This window comes from Barbus barbus (assembly GCF_936440315.1).
Source record: "Barbus barbus genome assembly, chromosome: 43".
Taxonomy (NCBI): Eukaryota; Metazoa; Chordata; class Actinopteri; order Cypriniformes; family Cyprinidae; genus Barbus; species Barbus barbus.
In genome coordinates this window covers 8,452,808-8,468,301 of record NC_136721.1, presented here as the reverse complement: position 1 = coordinate 8,468,301, position 15,494 = coordinate 8,452,808, and the positions used below count along the sequence as shown (strand labels likewise).

The following is a 15,494-nucleotide window of genomic DNA, read 5'->3' as shown; positions in this document are numbered from 1 at the left end:
AACGGTCGCTCGCCTTTAGCGTCACCAGCGCGCTCCCGACAACTTCCTCAAACTTATTTTTAACATGTTCAGTGAAAAGTATTTACTCTGTATATGAATTTTAATCCACGCTACACGAACCGTTTCATATAAACTGGAATAAATACAAAACTAGAGCCAAACTAAAACTGAAATGAGACATTAGTAATAAATAGCGATTAAATGAAATAATCTTCACTAAAGGACATTTGAAGCACGTATTGCTATACATTTCGAAATAAGGTGCATTAAAAGTCAATAAAACCTTGATTAATATGAATTAAAAACGTATCGCCGCAAATTTAATCTTTTAAATAACAGTTTTTGGATATGGTAAGATTAAACTTATTTTAGTGAACAAAGTACCACATTTCAGCTCTCATTTTGTTAGGGTGGTTACACAAAATGTTATTTTATCCCTGCTTCTAGGAAATCCTCAATCGATACGCTTTCTAACAGCTTCATGTGGCCGTAAACATTTAATTTTAACGTGGCTTTAAGCACTATATGCATCATTAATGTTTCACTTTCACCACGTAAAGCCGTCAATCTGTCGAACAACAATTATAAAATGCGGGAAACTGTTCATTGGTTATTCTAAAATTAATTGTATTACAAATTATACTACAACTGGAAAATACTGTAAATTGATAAACTGTTCGGCGTGATGACGTTGAATGTCTCCGACAGCGCCTGTAGTCCCGCTTAGCAACTTGTTAGCAACCGTCTTTTTAAGAAAAGTAACAACTTAAAAAAATCACAAGTGGTGTGTTTTATGTCGTAGAATAAAACGTGAAAGTATCTTGAGCTTGTGTGAACCACGGACCTTATTTAAGGGATTTAACCAAAATCCCATTCAAAAACCCATTGACTCGATGGGACGATGGAACCGGAAGTGCTAAAATGCTAACTCGCTTCCGGGTTTTCGCCTACAAAGTGACATCATAGTTCCACCACTCCATACCGTTCTATGTTTAGTGTTCAACAAAGACTATACAATGAATATTTGTATGTCTTGTGTATGGAAATAGATTAAATATATTTTATACAAACTGTATAATAATTTTGATAATTATAAACTTTTTATCTTTAAATTAGCTTGAATTTAATTTCTCTAAATTCATGAATTTATATATCTAAACATTTCTTTGATGGTACTGATGGTGCTGCAGTTAAAACCCCTATATTACTTTGAAATTCAGGTTTTAAAAATTCAAATTAATTCATGCACAATTATAAACATACATGTTCTATTGGTGAAACGTTTTACAGACACTCCCAAAAGTCAATTTTATTATATGTAAAAGGAACATCTTTCAATTCACAAACGGCACTTTCATAACAATGTAGACGTTATCATTATGGCTCATTTATAATCATACAAAGAATAATTTATATTTATAGTTTTTTTTTTTGTAAAATAATTGTGATTACTTGCCTTCCCTGTTTTAACGTTGAATGGATTTTAAATGATCGAATCTGCTATACGCCAGATATTTATCGAAGCAAGATGGCGACCTCTGGTAAACAGTAAGTGTCTCACGTTAACTTATAGTTAATTTGTCCAATTACACAAGACATAGTTAAATAATTTATTGTGTATATCGACGGACATTGCACAATGGCTGTGTAAGCATGTTGTAAAACAGTATCTTGATAAGAATGAGCTAATCAATATGGTCCGAGCCAATGAGCTAATATTGCTATCCCCAAAACACATGAGCACACAATCACGTTAGCTACATTATAAATCGTAAATAAACTTGTTTACATGTTGCATCTTCCTAAAGCTCTAATTCGCTCTATGTAATATTATGTTTTTTTTGTTTGCTAACTGTACTTATATGAAATTGGCAGTGCATTGCTTGCCTTCCCCTACTGAAGAAAAAAATAAATCAGCTAAAACCATCCTACGCTGGTTCAATGGTCTTCTGGTTTCAAACGTAGCTGGTATCATTTGGTCTCCCAGTTTGGTCAAACAGGTGTTCTGCTGCTTTTAGCTGGTTGGCCACAAAGCAAAAACTTCTTTAAAACCAGCTATGACCAGCCAAACAGCATAGGCTGCTTTTAACAGTTTTTTTTTTCACCAGAGACAATGTTTGTTAAAAAAGATGAAAGTGTTAAACTAAGTCTTAATTAACGTTCCCACATAGTAGATAGTTACTAACCTGTATTCATGCTTTCTTATGTGCATTTCAGGTATGGGCTTATTTTGGCCCGGAAGAGTGCATCAAAATCTGCCCCTCTCTCCCGCCCCTCTGTGTTTGGAGATGATTCTGATGATGAGGTGACAGCTCCTATGAATCTGCATGTTGCTTTCTCTACACTTAATTAAACGCACTGTAATAAACCACAGTCTCTTATATTGTAGACCTCAGTTGGGGAGACCTTGCAGAAGGAGTCTGTCAAAAAGAAGATGATGAAGCAGGTAAGAATGGAAGACACCCCAAGAACAGTTGCATAATTATGTACTTTATGGTGTTGAAAATAATTTTTTCCCCCACTTCAGACCCGTCTTGAGATGCAAAAGGCACTTGAAGAGGACAGCACTGTCTATGAGTATGATAGTGTGTATGATGATATTCAGAAACAGAGGCTGGAAAGCAATAAGAAAGTGCTTGGTGGCACAGACAGAAAGGTATATTTTAAAATTTTGTTATTGAAAAAATATTCATTCGTTCAACATAGACACAATTTTACTCAATATAAGTATTTATATCTGTTATATTAGAGCATTATGTCTTGCAGTCATTTTTCATAGTAGCACACTGTAATTCCCACTTGACAACAATTCAGATTCAAAATGAATATATTTGTTGTTCTTTTAGCCCAAGTATATTAACCAGCTGCTCTGTGCAGTCGAAGAGAGGAAGAAGGAACAGGAACGTCGTGATGAGAGAAAGATCCAGAAGGAAAGAGAAGCAGAGGGCGAGATATTTGCTGATAAAGAGGCCTTTGTCACCACAGCTTATCGCCAAAAACTTAAAGAAAGACAGGAGGAGTTGGAGAGAGAGAAGAGGGAAGCAGAGTTAGAAGGTGAGTTCTTGTAGTATAATTCATTGTTGTTATGAGTATTAAGGTGGACATACTTAGTTTTTGTTTTCATTTTTAGCTGCACTGGATGTCAAGAAGCAGAAGGATCTCAGTGGATTTTATAGGCATCTTCTCAACCAAACAGTCGGGGAGGAGGCAGTGCCTGATCGTAGTGCTCAAAGGTGAGGGTGATGCTGGTAGTGATTTACCGATTGAAAGCCACCTTATTGTGCAACACGGAAGTAACATTATTGTGAATGTGTGAGACTTCAGATTCATTTTCTGTTATAGGTCAATAACTAGAAGAATAACCAAGTGTAGTAAAAAATAAAGCCATTTGTGCTACAAACCAGTGTTTTTATGATTATGATAATGAATGAAAAAATGTGAACACAAATAACGATTTGCAATATCAAGCAGCATGACAGACACTTTTTGGACAGTGTAGCCAGATGTGTGTATCATACGTAAGTGAAAAACAAGCAGGAACTTCAAGTATAAAGTGCATAAAAACACAATCAAATGCTCCAGATTGTTACAGATAAATATTAATTTGGTACAGTTCTGTTCATAAGCTTACACACCCTGGAATAGTTCACCCAAAAACGAAAAGTTACTCACCCTTAGGTGAGAGAAATTTAGCATTACATCACTGGATCACCAATGGATTCTCTGCAGTGAGTGGGTGCATTAAGAGTTAAAACAGCTGATAAAAAAATGACAATCCAAAAGTAATCCACACAACTCCTGGGGTCTGTTTTTCATACCTCGCATCTTTGATTTGAAAGATTCCAGATCTTCTGATCATCATAACTGATGAGAATCAGAATGAGCTTTATTGGCCAGGTATGTTTACACATACAAGGAATTTGTTTTAGTGACAGAAGCTCCACAGTGCAACAGAACTGATCTCTGGCTAATTCAGTTCTTCAAACGAATTTGCGGATTTGATTAAAATATCTGGATTAAGTTGTCCAAGACTGCGCGTTCTCATTTTTCCCGTAAAGGGCAGATGTATCGATACTTGAAACCACGATCAGCAATGCAGCAATTGGCTGACGGCAAGACAGCAACATAATGACATCATATAATTAAAAAAGACACCAGACAAAAAAACTTGACAAATTTCAGGACCTTTATAAGGAAACAGCCAAACGAACAGTACTACATAAATGTTATAAGATAAATTATATGTGCACTATTTTTTATTTATTTGTAATTTTTTTTTTTTACATTATTCCCAATTATTTATTCATGATTTTTTAAATATTATTCATATTTGTATTCACAGTATTTGTACAGGTTTTACATTTTTATTTCAATGTTACAATTAGCAATTCAGTTTTATCTTTGAAGCAGATTTGTTACGTGACAGCATTAATTCAATTTTCTTAAGGGTCAAGAGCAAGTTATCTGCATCTCCTGCGCTCCATCAAGCCACTCCCATAATAGCTGTCACCACTCAAATTAATGCACGACTCAGATTAACTGTATAGCATGTGTGTAAGACTCCAATACAATTATAACATGTGTTTCATCACTAATAAATATTGCAATGAGTAAAACTGTCTGTCTATATAGTTTATAGACTACACAACATTATTATATTATTTTCAAATTAATTATACAATTTTTATTTTATTGTCCCTGGACCAGTTATGGTACTCTTGTAATAAAGTACCGGTGGCTGGGACAGATTTTAAGTATCAGTTCTGCTTAAAAATAACCATGTTTGCATGAAATAAGCCTGCTCCCCAGCAGGTTTAAGTTTATGGACCTATTGCGATGACAGCAACTTTAGGATGAGCTTTGAAGAACCAACAAATCCAAGATCAGTTAAATCCAGCTTACTGAGTTATCAATATACAAAGAACAGACCACAGTCCCTCAATTAACCCATAAAATAGTTTTTAAATTCAAAACTGGCTAAAATATAAATACTATCCATTATAGATTTAAATTCATATAGTATGAGAAAAGAGATACATTGAAATTCAAATTACATCCTTAAGTGAATTTGATATCACATTTTAAAATGCAGAAACTATTATTAGGTCTGTGTAGTTGTAATAAAATTATTAATAATCAACTTTAACTTGTTTTAGAGAGGAGAAAGCTACAGGCTCTGCAGCAACAGAACGGTCACCAACCCCGGAGCCCACAGTGAATCGAAGAGAAAGCGAGGCCGAATCCCACAGCGATGAGGACCAGAGTGATAACAAAGCTTCATTCACTAAGACCACCACAAACAGCAATCATTCAAAACGGCAATACAGACAAAAATCCCCCCTTTCAGATAGTGATGATGAGCGAGAGCATGAGAGGGAAGAGATTAAAGAAAGGAGTCACAAGGAAAGAGACGGGGACAGAGCAAAGGATAAAGATAGAGAGAGAACCAAAGATAGAGAAGACAAGCACAGTCACAGAAAGGAAGACAGGGACCGCAGAAGCGAAAGGGAGCGAGACAGGGACAGAAAAGAAGACAGAGGCCGAGACAGGAGGGACAGAGACAAAGATGACAGACATAGTAACAGGGACAGAAGAAACAGCAGTCCAAAAGACAGAGAGCGAGACAGGAAAGGTGAGCAAGATCGAGACAGAAGAGACAACAGTCCAAAAGACAGAGAAAGACGCCGTAAAGGAGAACGAGAGAGAGACCGACAAGATAACAGCCCAAAGGACAGAGAAAGGGACCGCAAAGGAGAGCAAGATCAGAGGGAAAGAGAAAGCCAGAAAATGGACAGCAAAGGGAAAAACCAGGATGAGGAAAAAACGAGTGAGCGACAGACGGACAGCGATAAAGAAAAGGTTATAGAACCAGAGGACACAAGTGATGAACAGAAACCTAGTAAGTTTGCAAAACGCAGCAGTGACCAGACTGTAAGTTCAGCCAGAGAGAGATATATGGCCCGGCAACTTGCTCGTTTTGCTGCAAAGCCCTACATTGAAAAAGATGACGACTAGCAAATGGATTGACCATTGGATCTCACTTTTATGCACACTTCATCTCAGTCTATGAAACCGTACATATGGGTTTGGTTAAGGCAAATCATTTAAATGCATTAGTGAGCCTAAAAAAGTGTTTGTAAATTTGGGGAGAATGGAGCCTTTTCTTTGTAAATTTCACTTTGTCAGTTAATAAAGAGAAAATAAAAACTGTTAATTGTTGCAAAGTATCTTGGTTGCTGCAGTGCACTGAATTTTTTTTTTTTTTTTTTTTACTGTTGTGAGATTTTTCATAGTTTAAGGTCTTTGATTGAGGCTTTTAATAATAATAATAAAAACGGAATGGGCAATTTATTAACCACTTACTCATTTAAAAACAATGTTTTCCATGGTGTGCAATATGCAAATCCAGAAGTCCATGATCCTTAAAGTAGTGATGTGACGTTCTACGCCGAGGCTTCGAAGCTTGTATCAAAAATACGAAACATCTCGCAGTGAAACAGTAGGTGCGTTCGACTTCATGCAGCACTTAGCAGACCGATCGGAGGCTGACTTGAAGCAGTGCATGCCGGTTAGAAATTTAGTCCGACTTGAACCGGCGCCGACCACACGTCACTGTCACGTGTGGCATCAAAGTACCGCGATAGCGTTTCGAGAGCAGACGGCTGACTCAGCCGGCGCAATTTCTCCAGAGCAACTGCGGGAGCGCTGATGACGACACAGCTGTTTCACGATTGGCCAAATTCACCACATGACAACAACGATGTGTATTTCGGGTTTATTCTGACAACTTCAGTCCCACTAATGCTCATATATGGACTTTCAAAAAAATAAAAATAAATTAACTTTTCATGTCATCTTCATCTCGTAAATCATGTTTATTAAAAGATTACAATTATTTTTACTGCAATCACTTTTTTGTTAATTTGTTTATATAGGTTTTGTGCATAGGTTTATTTTGGACCTTTTTCATACAGACCCTTTACAGTATTAAGCTGCATAACCTATTTAGATAATCATTTTTTTATGGAATAAATCAAATGTCAATCTTACAGACTTTTAATATAATGTGGTCATCATGGATTCTGATTGATACTAATTGTCTAGTTGCTGGGTTCATCCATCTTCACTTGCATGTGATTACTGCCAACAACTCTGGCTGGATGTCAACTTAATACAACATTCAGATCACTTTCATAAGCTTGTATAAATCATAATAGAAAGGCAAATAAATTGGGTTTATCCGTAGGCCTGTTCATGGTGTTCACGTATGAATGTTCATGGTGTTTTGTCTTACTAAAATGTGCTTACCTAACTGGAGAAATAGTAAAATAAGTAAACAAATATGTAACATCCTAATTCTTTTATCTGTAATGAAAACCACATTTAGTACATACAATTATTATCTTCATAGATTATTTTTATTAAGTTGCAGTAGCAAAAACACACATAATGAATCACTGCACAAGTCAAATTTTCAATATGTTCTGTTTATTTACTTAAAACTTGTTTCTGTCGTGATGACACCCTTTCAAAATATTACATACATCTTAAAGGTTTATTAAAATATAAACCAACATAGTAATAAAAAAAGAATCACTTCTAATGAAAATTGTTAAGTGTAATTGCATTGATTGGTTAGTATTAGAAATAACGAGTCACACTGGTGTTGGGTATGGTCCCATGTCCCTTTGGATATATAAAAACAATACTTATTACATTGAACCTTTACTCACTTTCGTTGCTCATTGTGCTCAATTTCATACAACAATAACAGCATTTCTATAGCTTCCAGTTCGTCTGCAATAAAGCAAGCAAACGCCACGTGATCTGCCATGACTGAGGTAGATGCAGCATGCAGTGATTGCTTCGTAATCTGTTTCAGAAATAGCGCGAACCCCTTGCGCAGGTTTCGCGTGCCAAGCACCTCGGAACAGAGACTGAGCTCTTTTGAATTGTTAGCATGGAACCAGCCAAGAAAAAGGCCGTTCGGAAGTCCGGCAGCATTTTCAACTTGTATCAACAAATAAAGTAAACTAATAATAATAAAATCAATTATTATTATTAATTAGTAAGATTGGTATTTTAAAATAATTATAATAATGAACAGTAATATGAATAACTATTTACATGTGTATTTTATGCTTATTCAATGTATAATAACATATGTTAAATAATAAGCCTACATAATGTAGGAAAATAATTTCAATATATTAATACATGTGACCTCCTTCTGTAGGTTGAGTGCCTAATTGGTTCTCAACAGCTTTCTTATAATAACAACACATCCTCAATGAGACATTTTAGAGCTAAACATGAGAATACATCTCCTGGAAGTGGACCAGCTACTAGAAACCAAGGTAAAACACTTCTGATCATTTATTATTGTCAATTACTTTATGTACAATGAAATATCTTAAATAGGGCATTTATATTTTAAATACTTTACTATATTACAGGGATCAGAAAACAGATGATTGATGGGGCCTTGGTCAACATGGTTAAAGATTACCAGCCATTTTCAGTTGTTGAAGATGCTGGCTTTAAGGAGTTGGTAGGAATGTTGGATCCAACCTACACTCTTCCATCCTGCCTGACATTAAAGAAAATGGAGGAAAAATACAAGGAGGCCAAAGAGAAGGCAAAAGAAGAGGCGAAAAAGGTCAGAGCTGTAAGCCTCACATCCGACATGTGGACATCTCTTCATATGGATGCATATCTGGCAGTGACGTGTCATTTTATAAATTAAAATGATCAGATGTCCACAGTTTTACTGGGGGTGGGAACATTTTCTAATAGTCACACTTTGGAAAATATAGCTGAAGTAAAGTTCGCTTTGATGGAGGAATGGGGCATTCAAAACAAAGTTAGGTGTCTGGTAACTGATGCTGCTGCCAACATGATTGCATGTGCCAGCAGACTGAAACTGAGCCACACAAACTGCATAGTACATACTCTGAACCTGGTTGTGAAGAAGGCTATAGAACAAACACCAGGACTGGAGGACATACGAGGCAAGATTGTGGCTCATTTCAAATCCAGCACAACAGGAAGAGAAAGACTATTGGTATTACAAAATCAGATGGGCAAACTAAATCATAAGTTGATTCAGGAGGTGGATACGTGTTGGAATAGCACATATGCCATGTTAGAGCGTCTCTTTGCTCAGAGGGAGCTAGTAGGTGCTGTTTTGGTAACTTTGAAGACAAACCTCACACCTTTGACTTCAGAAGAGTACCAGACAGTAAATGAATGTCTTGGTGTGATGTGTCACTTCAATGAGGCTTCCATTGAATTGTCAGAGGAGAAGAGAGTGTCAAGGTCTAAGGTGATTCCTCTAATACGAATGCTGAGGCATGCAACAACCTCCTGAGACTTCGTTCAGAGAGGATGTCTACATATGAGACTTTGAGCATCATGACTCTGGCAACTCTGCTTGATCCATGCTTTAAAACTATAGGTTTCTGCAGCCAGTCAAATGCACTGACTGCTGTGAGACGCCTCACAGCAGAATGTGCTGCAATGATATGAGCAGCCCAAAACACACCATCCACATCCTCTCAAATTTCCTCATCGCAACCAGAGGCCACAGGAGCCACAGGCAGTAATGCCATGCACTCAGGTACTGTTTGTTGTATCGAGTGTGTCTATTGCAGAGAATTCCAATTACATTAACCTTTTATTTTTATTATTTGATCTATAGGTCTGTTGGATCTACTAGACAGTCATGTCGTGGAAACCAGAAAAATGACAAATGCGACTGCAGATGCCAGTTGAAGTTCAGCGCTACCTCAATGACCCAAATATTCCACGCACATAGGATCCCCTGCATTTCTGAGCTACCCAAAAGGGTGTCTATCTGCAATTTTTATACACTCCTGCCTCTCCAGTCCCATGTGAGAGAATATTTTCAAAGGCAGGGGAAGTAGTAAATAAAGAAACGGACTTAACCCTCGCGGTGTTGAACAAGTCCTGTTCCTTAATAAAAATCTTTAATTTCTTCTATTACTCACCAAAAAAAAGTCAACTCCCCAGTTCACAAACACTCACAATTGCACAATAATGTCCTTTTTTTTTTATGAATCCATAGGTTTAGGAATAAGGATAAAGCTTGTGAATAAGGCTGCATGTGTTGATCAAAGCACATTCATAAAAAGTTTCTGTACAAGTTAATTTGTCCCATTTATTAAATCTTTCATAAGCTATTGTGTACTGCATCCACGCAGAAAAAGACTTCTGAAGAATTTTATTGTATTGCTTTTGGGGTTTTCAGAGCAGAAAGTGATTACATGAAACAATCAACAATATACATAAAATAATAATTATAATAATGAGCCATCTGGGACACGAATCACCTTCACCTTTTAACCACAAGATGCCGTTAGTGTGCGAAGTGTTGGAAAGCTTCGAGTAATGAACCTTTTTACGATACACTTGAGGGTAAAGCCTTGGTGCTTTGAAAAGCTTCATTTCACCATCACTACCTTAAAGTACTAACATGTCAGGAACTTCCCAAGCCCAGAGAAACATGATAAAAGAAAACAATATTTGAATAAACAAAAACTTTTATTGGGACTTCAGTTACAATATACATAACATAGAAACATTAAATTCATAGGAATACGAAGATTAAGGATAAAGCCGTCCAAATCTCCTTCATCGGGATCTGTTGGGCGAATGAACATTCAATTTAGGTCATTTGCAGGCCATTTTTCCACAGAAGCTAAACGGATTTTTATTTACTTTTGAATCAGAAAACCGTTTATCACCACTGATCAATCTGACGGTAATTCCAGCTATTATCAGTTTAGGTTTCATCATAATCAACTCGGCCAGTATTTAAAATAACATTTCTGCAGAACTCACCATAAATGTGTGAAGCCCTCGGAAAACACCTAGGAAGACACACATAGTTAAGGAGTAGCTCTCATACACGTCTTAAATACTTCGAATACATCTAACTTAGTGTGCTCAGAAAACCGATCATCACCACTGAACCATCTGACGGTAATTCCAGCTATTTTCAGTTTAGGTTTCATCACAACACATTATGGATTGATGTATTATTGCTAAAATGTGTCCTTTGTCTCTTACCAGCAAACAGTCGTGTTTTTTTCCCGAGCACACACTCGTTCTTCCCGGCTTCAGAAGAGAAAGGACTTATCCACTTTCGCCTCGTGTTATATGTACTAGTCTTCTTCTTGAGGATCTACGAGTGTAGACGCTACTAGGCCTACTGCCCTCCACAGGTCAAAACATATAGTTCTTCCTAAACCCTACGCGAGATCCGCTCATTTCTGCCAACTACTGGAAAAACCCAACATTATGAAGCTGCAGGCCCAGAGGCCCACCTGCACGCTCAGACCAGCACTCCCAGAACTATCGTTTTTTCAGACAGTACCTCCTGCTGTTTGGGAGATTATCGAACCTGATTAGATAAGATTACCTAACCTGAATTCAATTGCTGATAGATTGCAACTTTTTTCTACTATAACATATTACACTATGACTGAATGCATTATTATATAAAATATTACACATGGTTATGATTTAATGCATTAAGTCTGGTTTATTTTTATTGTAAATATAAATTGTTCAGTTACTTAAATATTTTCATAGTCATTTATTATTTTCCTAATTATTAAGGATTTATCACATTCTTTAGTATTGAGTTATGGGATGAACATTAATTCTATATTTACATACAATCAATTATAGTGCTCGGAGTCATTTTCTCACATCAAACTTTATTTTTGTATTCTTTTTCATGAGGTCCTACAAGTCACCGACTTGTAAACAATGCAGAGAAAAATGGTGAAAAAAATAATTGGGTTAATAATGTATATATTACATATTAAATAACATCAGAATCAGAATCAGAATGAGCTTTATTGGCCAAGTATGTTTACACATAGAAGCTCCACAGTGCAACAGAAAGACAGCAACAGGACAGGACACAGGAGATAATAAAGAATAATACAAATATCCAATGTACAAAACAGCAAAAACACAATATATAATATAGACAATTATGTGTGTACAGGTCTGATATGTGCAAATTTGAAATGGGAATAATTTGCCCATTTCAAAGCTCAGCTACCAAATCTGACCTCAGAAGACTAGGAGGGTAGTTAATTCCCAAACCAATGGCGCTGTCTCAAACTATACCTACCTCTTCCGGTTTGTCTGATTTGTCGTTGTGTTTTCTGACTTGTTAATTTGTTTTCTGATTTGTTAATTTGTTTTCGGATTTGTCATTGTGTTTTCTCATTGTTATAATGTTTTCGGAATTGTGTTGTGTTTTCTGAATTGTTATTTGGTTTTTTAGATTTGCATTTGCGTTTGTAATTTGTTATTTTGTTTTCAGAATTGTGATTTGTTTTGCACTTCTCGGCCACCGTATATTACCTACTCAATACTGTATAACAAATCGTATGTTGTTGGTCATCCACAATAATGTGCCACTATGGCAAGCCGTTTTGACTTTTATTCCTTCACATGATATGAATTTTTGATATCAACAATTTCATTTTTACTTGTTAAAATGCTAATTCTTGATATCAAGAATTAAATTGTTGATATCTGTAATTGTATTTTCACTAGTTAAAGGTCATCATAGGCTGCCATTCAAAATCAATTGTTGATATCAAGAATTCATTTCTTACTAGTTGAAATTCCAATTTCACATCAGAAATACAATTCTTACTAGTAAAAATGTCTATTCTTGATATTAAATACATTTTCAGATATCAGAAATGAACATTGTCACTAGTGACAATTAAATTGTTGATATCAAGAATTAGCATTTAAACTGAATTGTTGATATCAAGAATTCATATCATGTGAAAGAATAAAAGTCAAAACGGCGTGCCATAGTGGCACACCTAAGGGTTGTGTACATATGACTCCAACCGCATGATTCTTGTGAAATCTCTACAGCTCCCCTAACAGACCATTGCTCAGTGACTCTGATCCTTACCATAATAACAAGCCACCTAAAAACATAAGTTGGAAATTCAATAGTAATCTTTTGCGTAACAGTGACTTCTGTGAAGAAGTTAAAAATCTCATGGTTGAGGTGACATCTTTAGATTCTTCACCATTAAATAAATGGGAGTGGTTTAAATTCAAAGTTAAAGAAGCAGCAATTAAAATAGGAAAATATTCTTCTAAGCAAATGCGAGTTAAACAAAAGTAAAATAACATTCTATGCTCTAAAGCTATTTTGTCTAGTGAGGAAAAAACCCAATTAGAAAATCGTAATAAAAAGATCATTTATTCTTAGATAAAGCTCGGGGTGCTTTTATTCGCTCTAGGGTGAGAAAAATTCTTCTTACTTTTTTAATCTTGAGAAACAAAGGCAAACGAAAAAGAAAATTTCTAAATTAAGTATCAATGGTGCTGTTACTGGAGATTTAGATCTAATTAACAAGGCAGTTAGAGATTTCTATAGTAACTTATATTGTTCAAGATACTCTGAGACTAGTTGTAAATCCTTTTTCAGTCAATTCAAGGATGGATTGATTTAATTAAGGATGACTTTAAAAGTATTATGGAGTATGATTTAATAATTGAAGAGTTGGATAAAGCTATCAATCAAATGGCCAAGGGTAAATCACCTGGCTTAGATGGTTTAACTGTCGATTTTTATGTCTTCTTTTGGAAAGACATCCGTCAGCTTTTATTCGAAGCCCTTGGTGAATGTATCTTGAGACAAAATCTCTCTCCCTCAATGAAGCGTGGCCTCATTACATTGATCCAAAAGGCCGATAAAGATCCACTTTTGATCGATAATTGGAGACCGTTAACCCTTTTGTGTACGGATTACAAATTACTAGCTCTTGTATATGCCAATCGCCTGAACAGTGGCTTGTCAAAGGTTATTAGTGAATGTCAGTCTGCCTTTATAAAGGGAAGGAATATACATTTTCATTTTAGACTGATTCTTGATGTGTTGGATTACAGTCATCTAATAGATAAGGAGAGTCTAATATTATTCCTTGATTTTTATAAAGCATTCGATTCGCTTGAGCACTGTTTTATTGTAGAAACATTCAAATGTATGGGTTTTGGAGACAAATTTTGTAACATAATCAAAATGTTTTATTCCGATATAACTAGTTCGGTGTCTTTGGGATCTGATATCACTCCTAGCTTCAAGAAGTCTAGAGGAATTCGCCAAGGATGTCCCATATCTCCAAAACTATTTATTTTAACTACACAGATGCTCACTTTGGCTATTGTTAATGATTTAAATTTACAAGGCATTAAGATTTTTGAAAAGGAATTTAAGATTAGCCAATTTGCAGACGATACTGCAATTTTTTAAAAAGATAATATGGTTGATATTGCACTAAAATTAATTAATGCTTTTTCTGATGCTTCAGTTTTGTCTCTCAATATTAAGAAATGTGTACTGTTACCTATCCACTCTTGTCCAGAGAGCTCCATTGCCTCAATAAATGTCCAGACTGAGGTGAAATATTTGGGTTTAACAATATCTAAGGATGTTCATAGGATAGAGGAGGTTAATATTGAGAAACGTGTCATTGATATGAAAATCTCTTAGTCACTGGCTGACCAGAGATCTCACAGTATTTGGAAGAGTTATTCTATCTAAAGCTGAAGGTGTATCTAAGGTAATATATCCTTGTCACTCTTTGTTTATTTCTGACATCAATATTAGGAAGGCTAACTCAGTCATTTTTCAATTTATATGGAGAAATAAAACGCATTATTTAAAAAGGTCCCAGATAGTTTAAGAGTATAAAAATGGTGGATTAAAAGCCTTAGATTTTGAAGCCTTGATAGGCTCATTTAGAATTAATTGGTTAAAAACGTTTTTTGCTTGTTCCAACTCTATGTGGTTTCACATACCTAGGGCTATTTTTGGAAAGCTTGGTATGGATTTTTTACTGAGATGTGATTTCGATATGAATAAGATTCCACTTGCACTGTCTAAATTTCATAGTCAAATACTACACTTTTGGAAAATGATATTCACACATAACTTTACTCCGCACAGTTTGGTTCTGTGGAACAATAGAACAATGCTTATAAACAGAAAATCAGTATTTAAAGCTGAATGGTTTGACAAGGGAATTATATTTGTAACTGACTTGATGGATTGTAAAGGTGTTCTACTGGATCACACCAGGTTTGCTGAACGTTCTAATATAAACTGTTCTCACAGAGAGTATCAAAACATTTGTAAAGCTATCCCTGTAGCCTTGATCCACTTGATCAAGAATACTTTGACTTACTCTGATGTCACTCCAATATTGCCGAATTTATCAATTGGTCATCATAAATTAGTAGATAGGGTTGCTATGGATGCTTTTAAATCTAATTTGTTCCATGATTATAATAAAAACAATGTGCCTGTAAACCTTTCTGATATGCTGGGAAAAGCCTTCTCTAAATATGTTAAATGGCCAATTCCACCTAAAGTTAAAGAAACACATTTCAAAATTTGTCATAAGATTTATCCAGTTTCC

General features: G+C 35.6%; 1 protein-coding gene and 1 long non-coding RNA gene across 2 annotated transcripts; one reads left to right on the top strand and one right to left on the bottom strand.

The window, feature by feature from the left end:
- Window positions 1–1,505: 1,505 nt before the first annotated feature.
- Window positions 1,506–6,350, top strand: LOC306862518 (uncharacterized protein). Its single transcript, XM_079405351.1, has 7 exons — window positions 1,506–1,548; window positions 2,218–2,305; window positions 2,390–2,446; window positions 2,528–2,656; window positions 2,847–3,054; window positions 3,131–3,233; window positions 5,157–6,350. Exons 1-7 carry the CDS (start codon window positions 1,529–1,531, stop codon window positions 6,013–6,015), a joined length of 1,464 nt encoding a protein of 487 aa, XP_079261477.1. The 5' UTR covers window positions 1,506–1,528; the 3' UTR covers window positions 6,016–6,350.
- Window positions 6,351–10,544: 4,194 nt separating this feature from the next.
- On the bottom strand, window positions 10,545–11,132 carry LOC306861981. Its single transcript, XR_013783516.1, has 2 exons — window positions 10,864–11,132; window positions 10,545–10,663 (listed from the first exon to the last, which is right to left on the bottom strand). It is a non-coding gene; the product is annotated as an uncharacterized lncRNA (long non-coding RNA).
- Window positions 11,133–15,494: the final 4,362 nt, after the last annotated feature.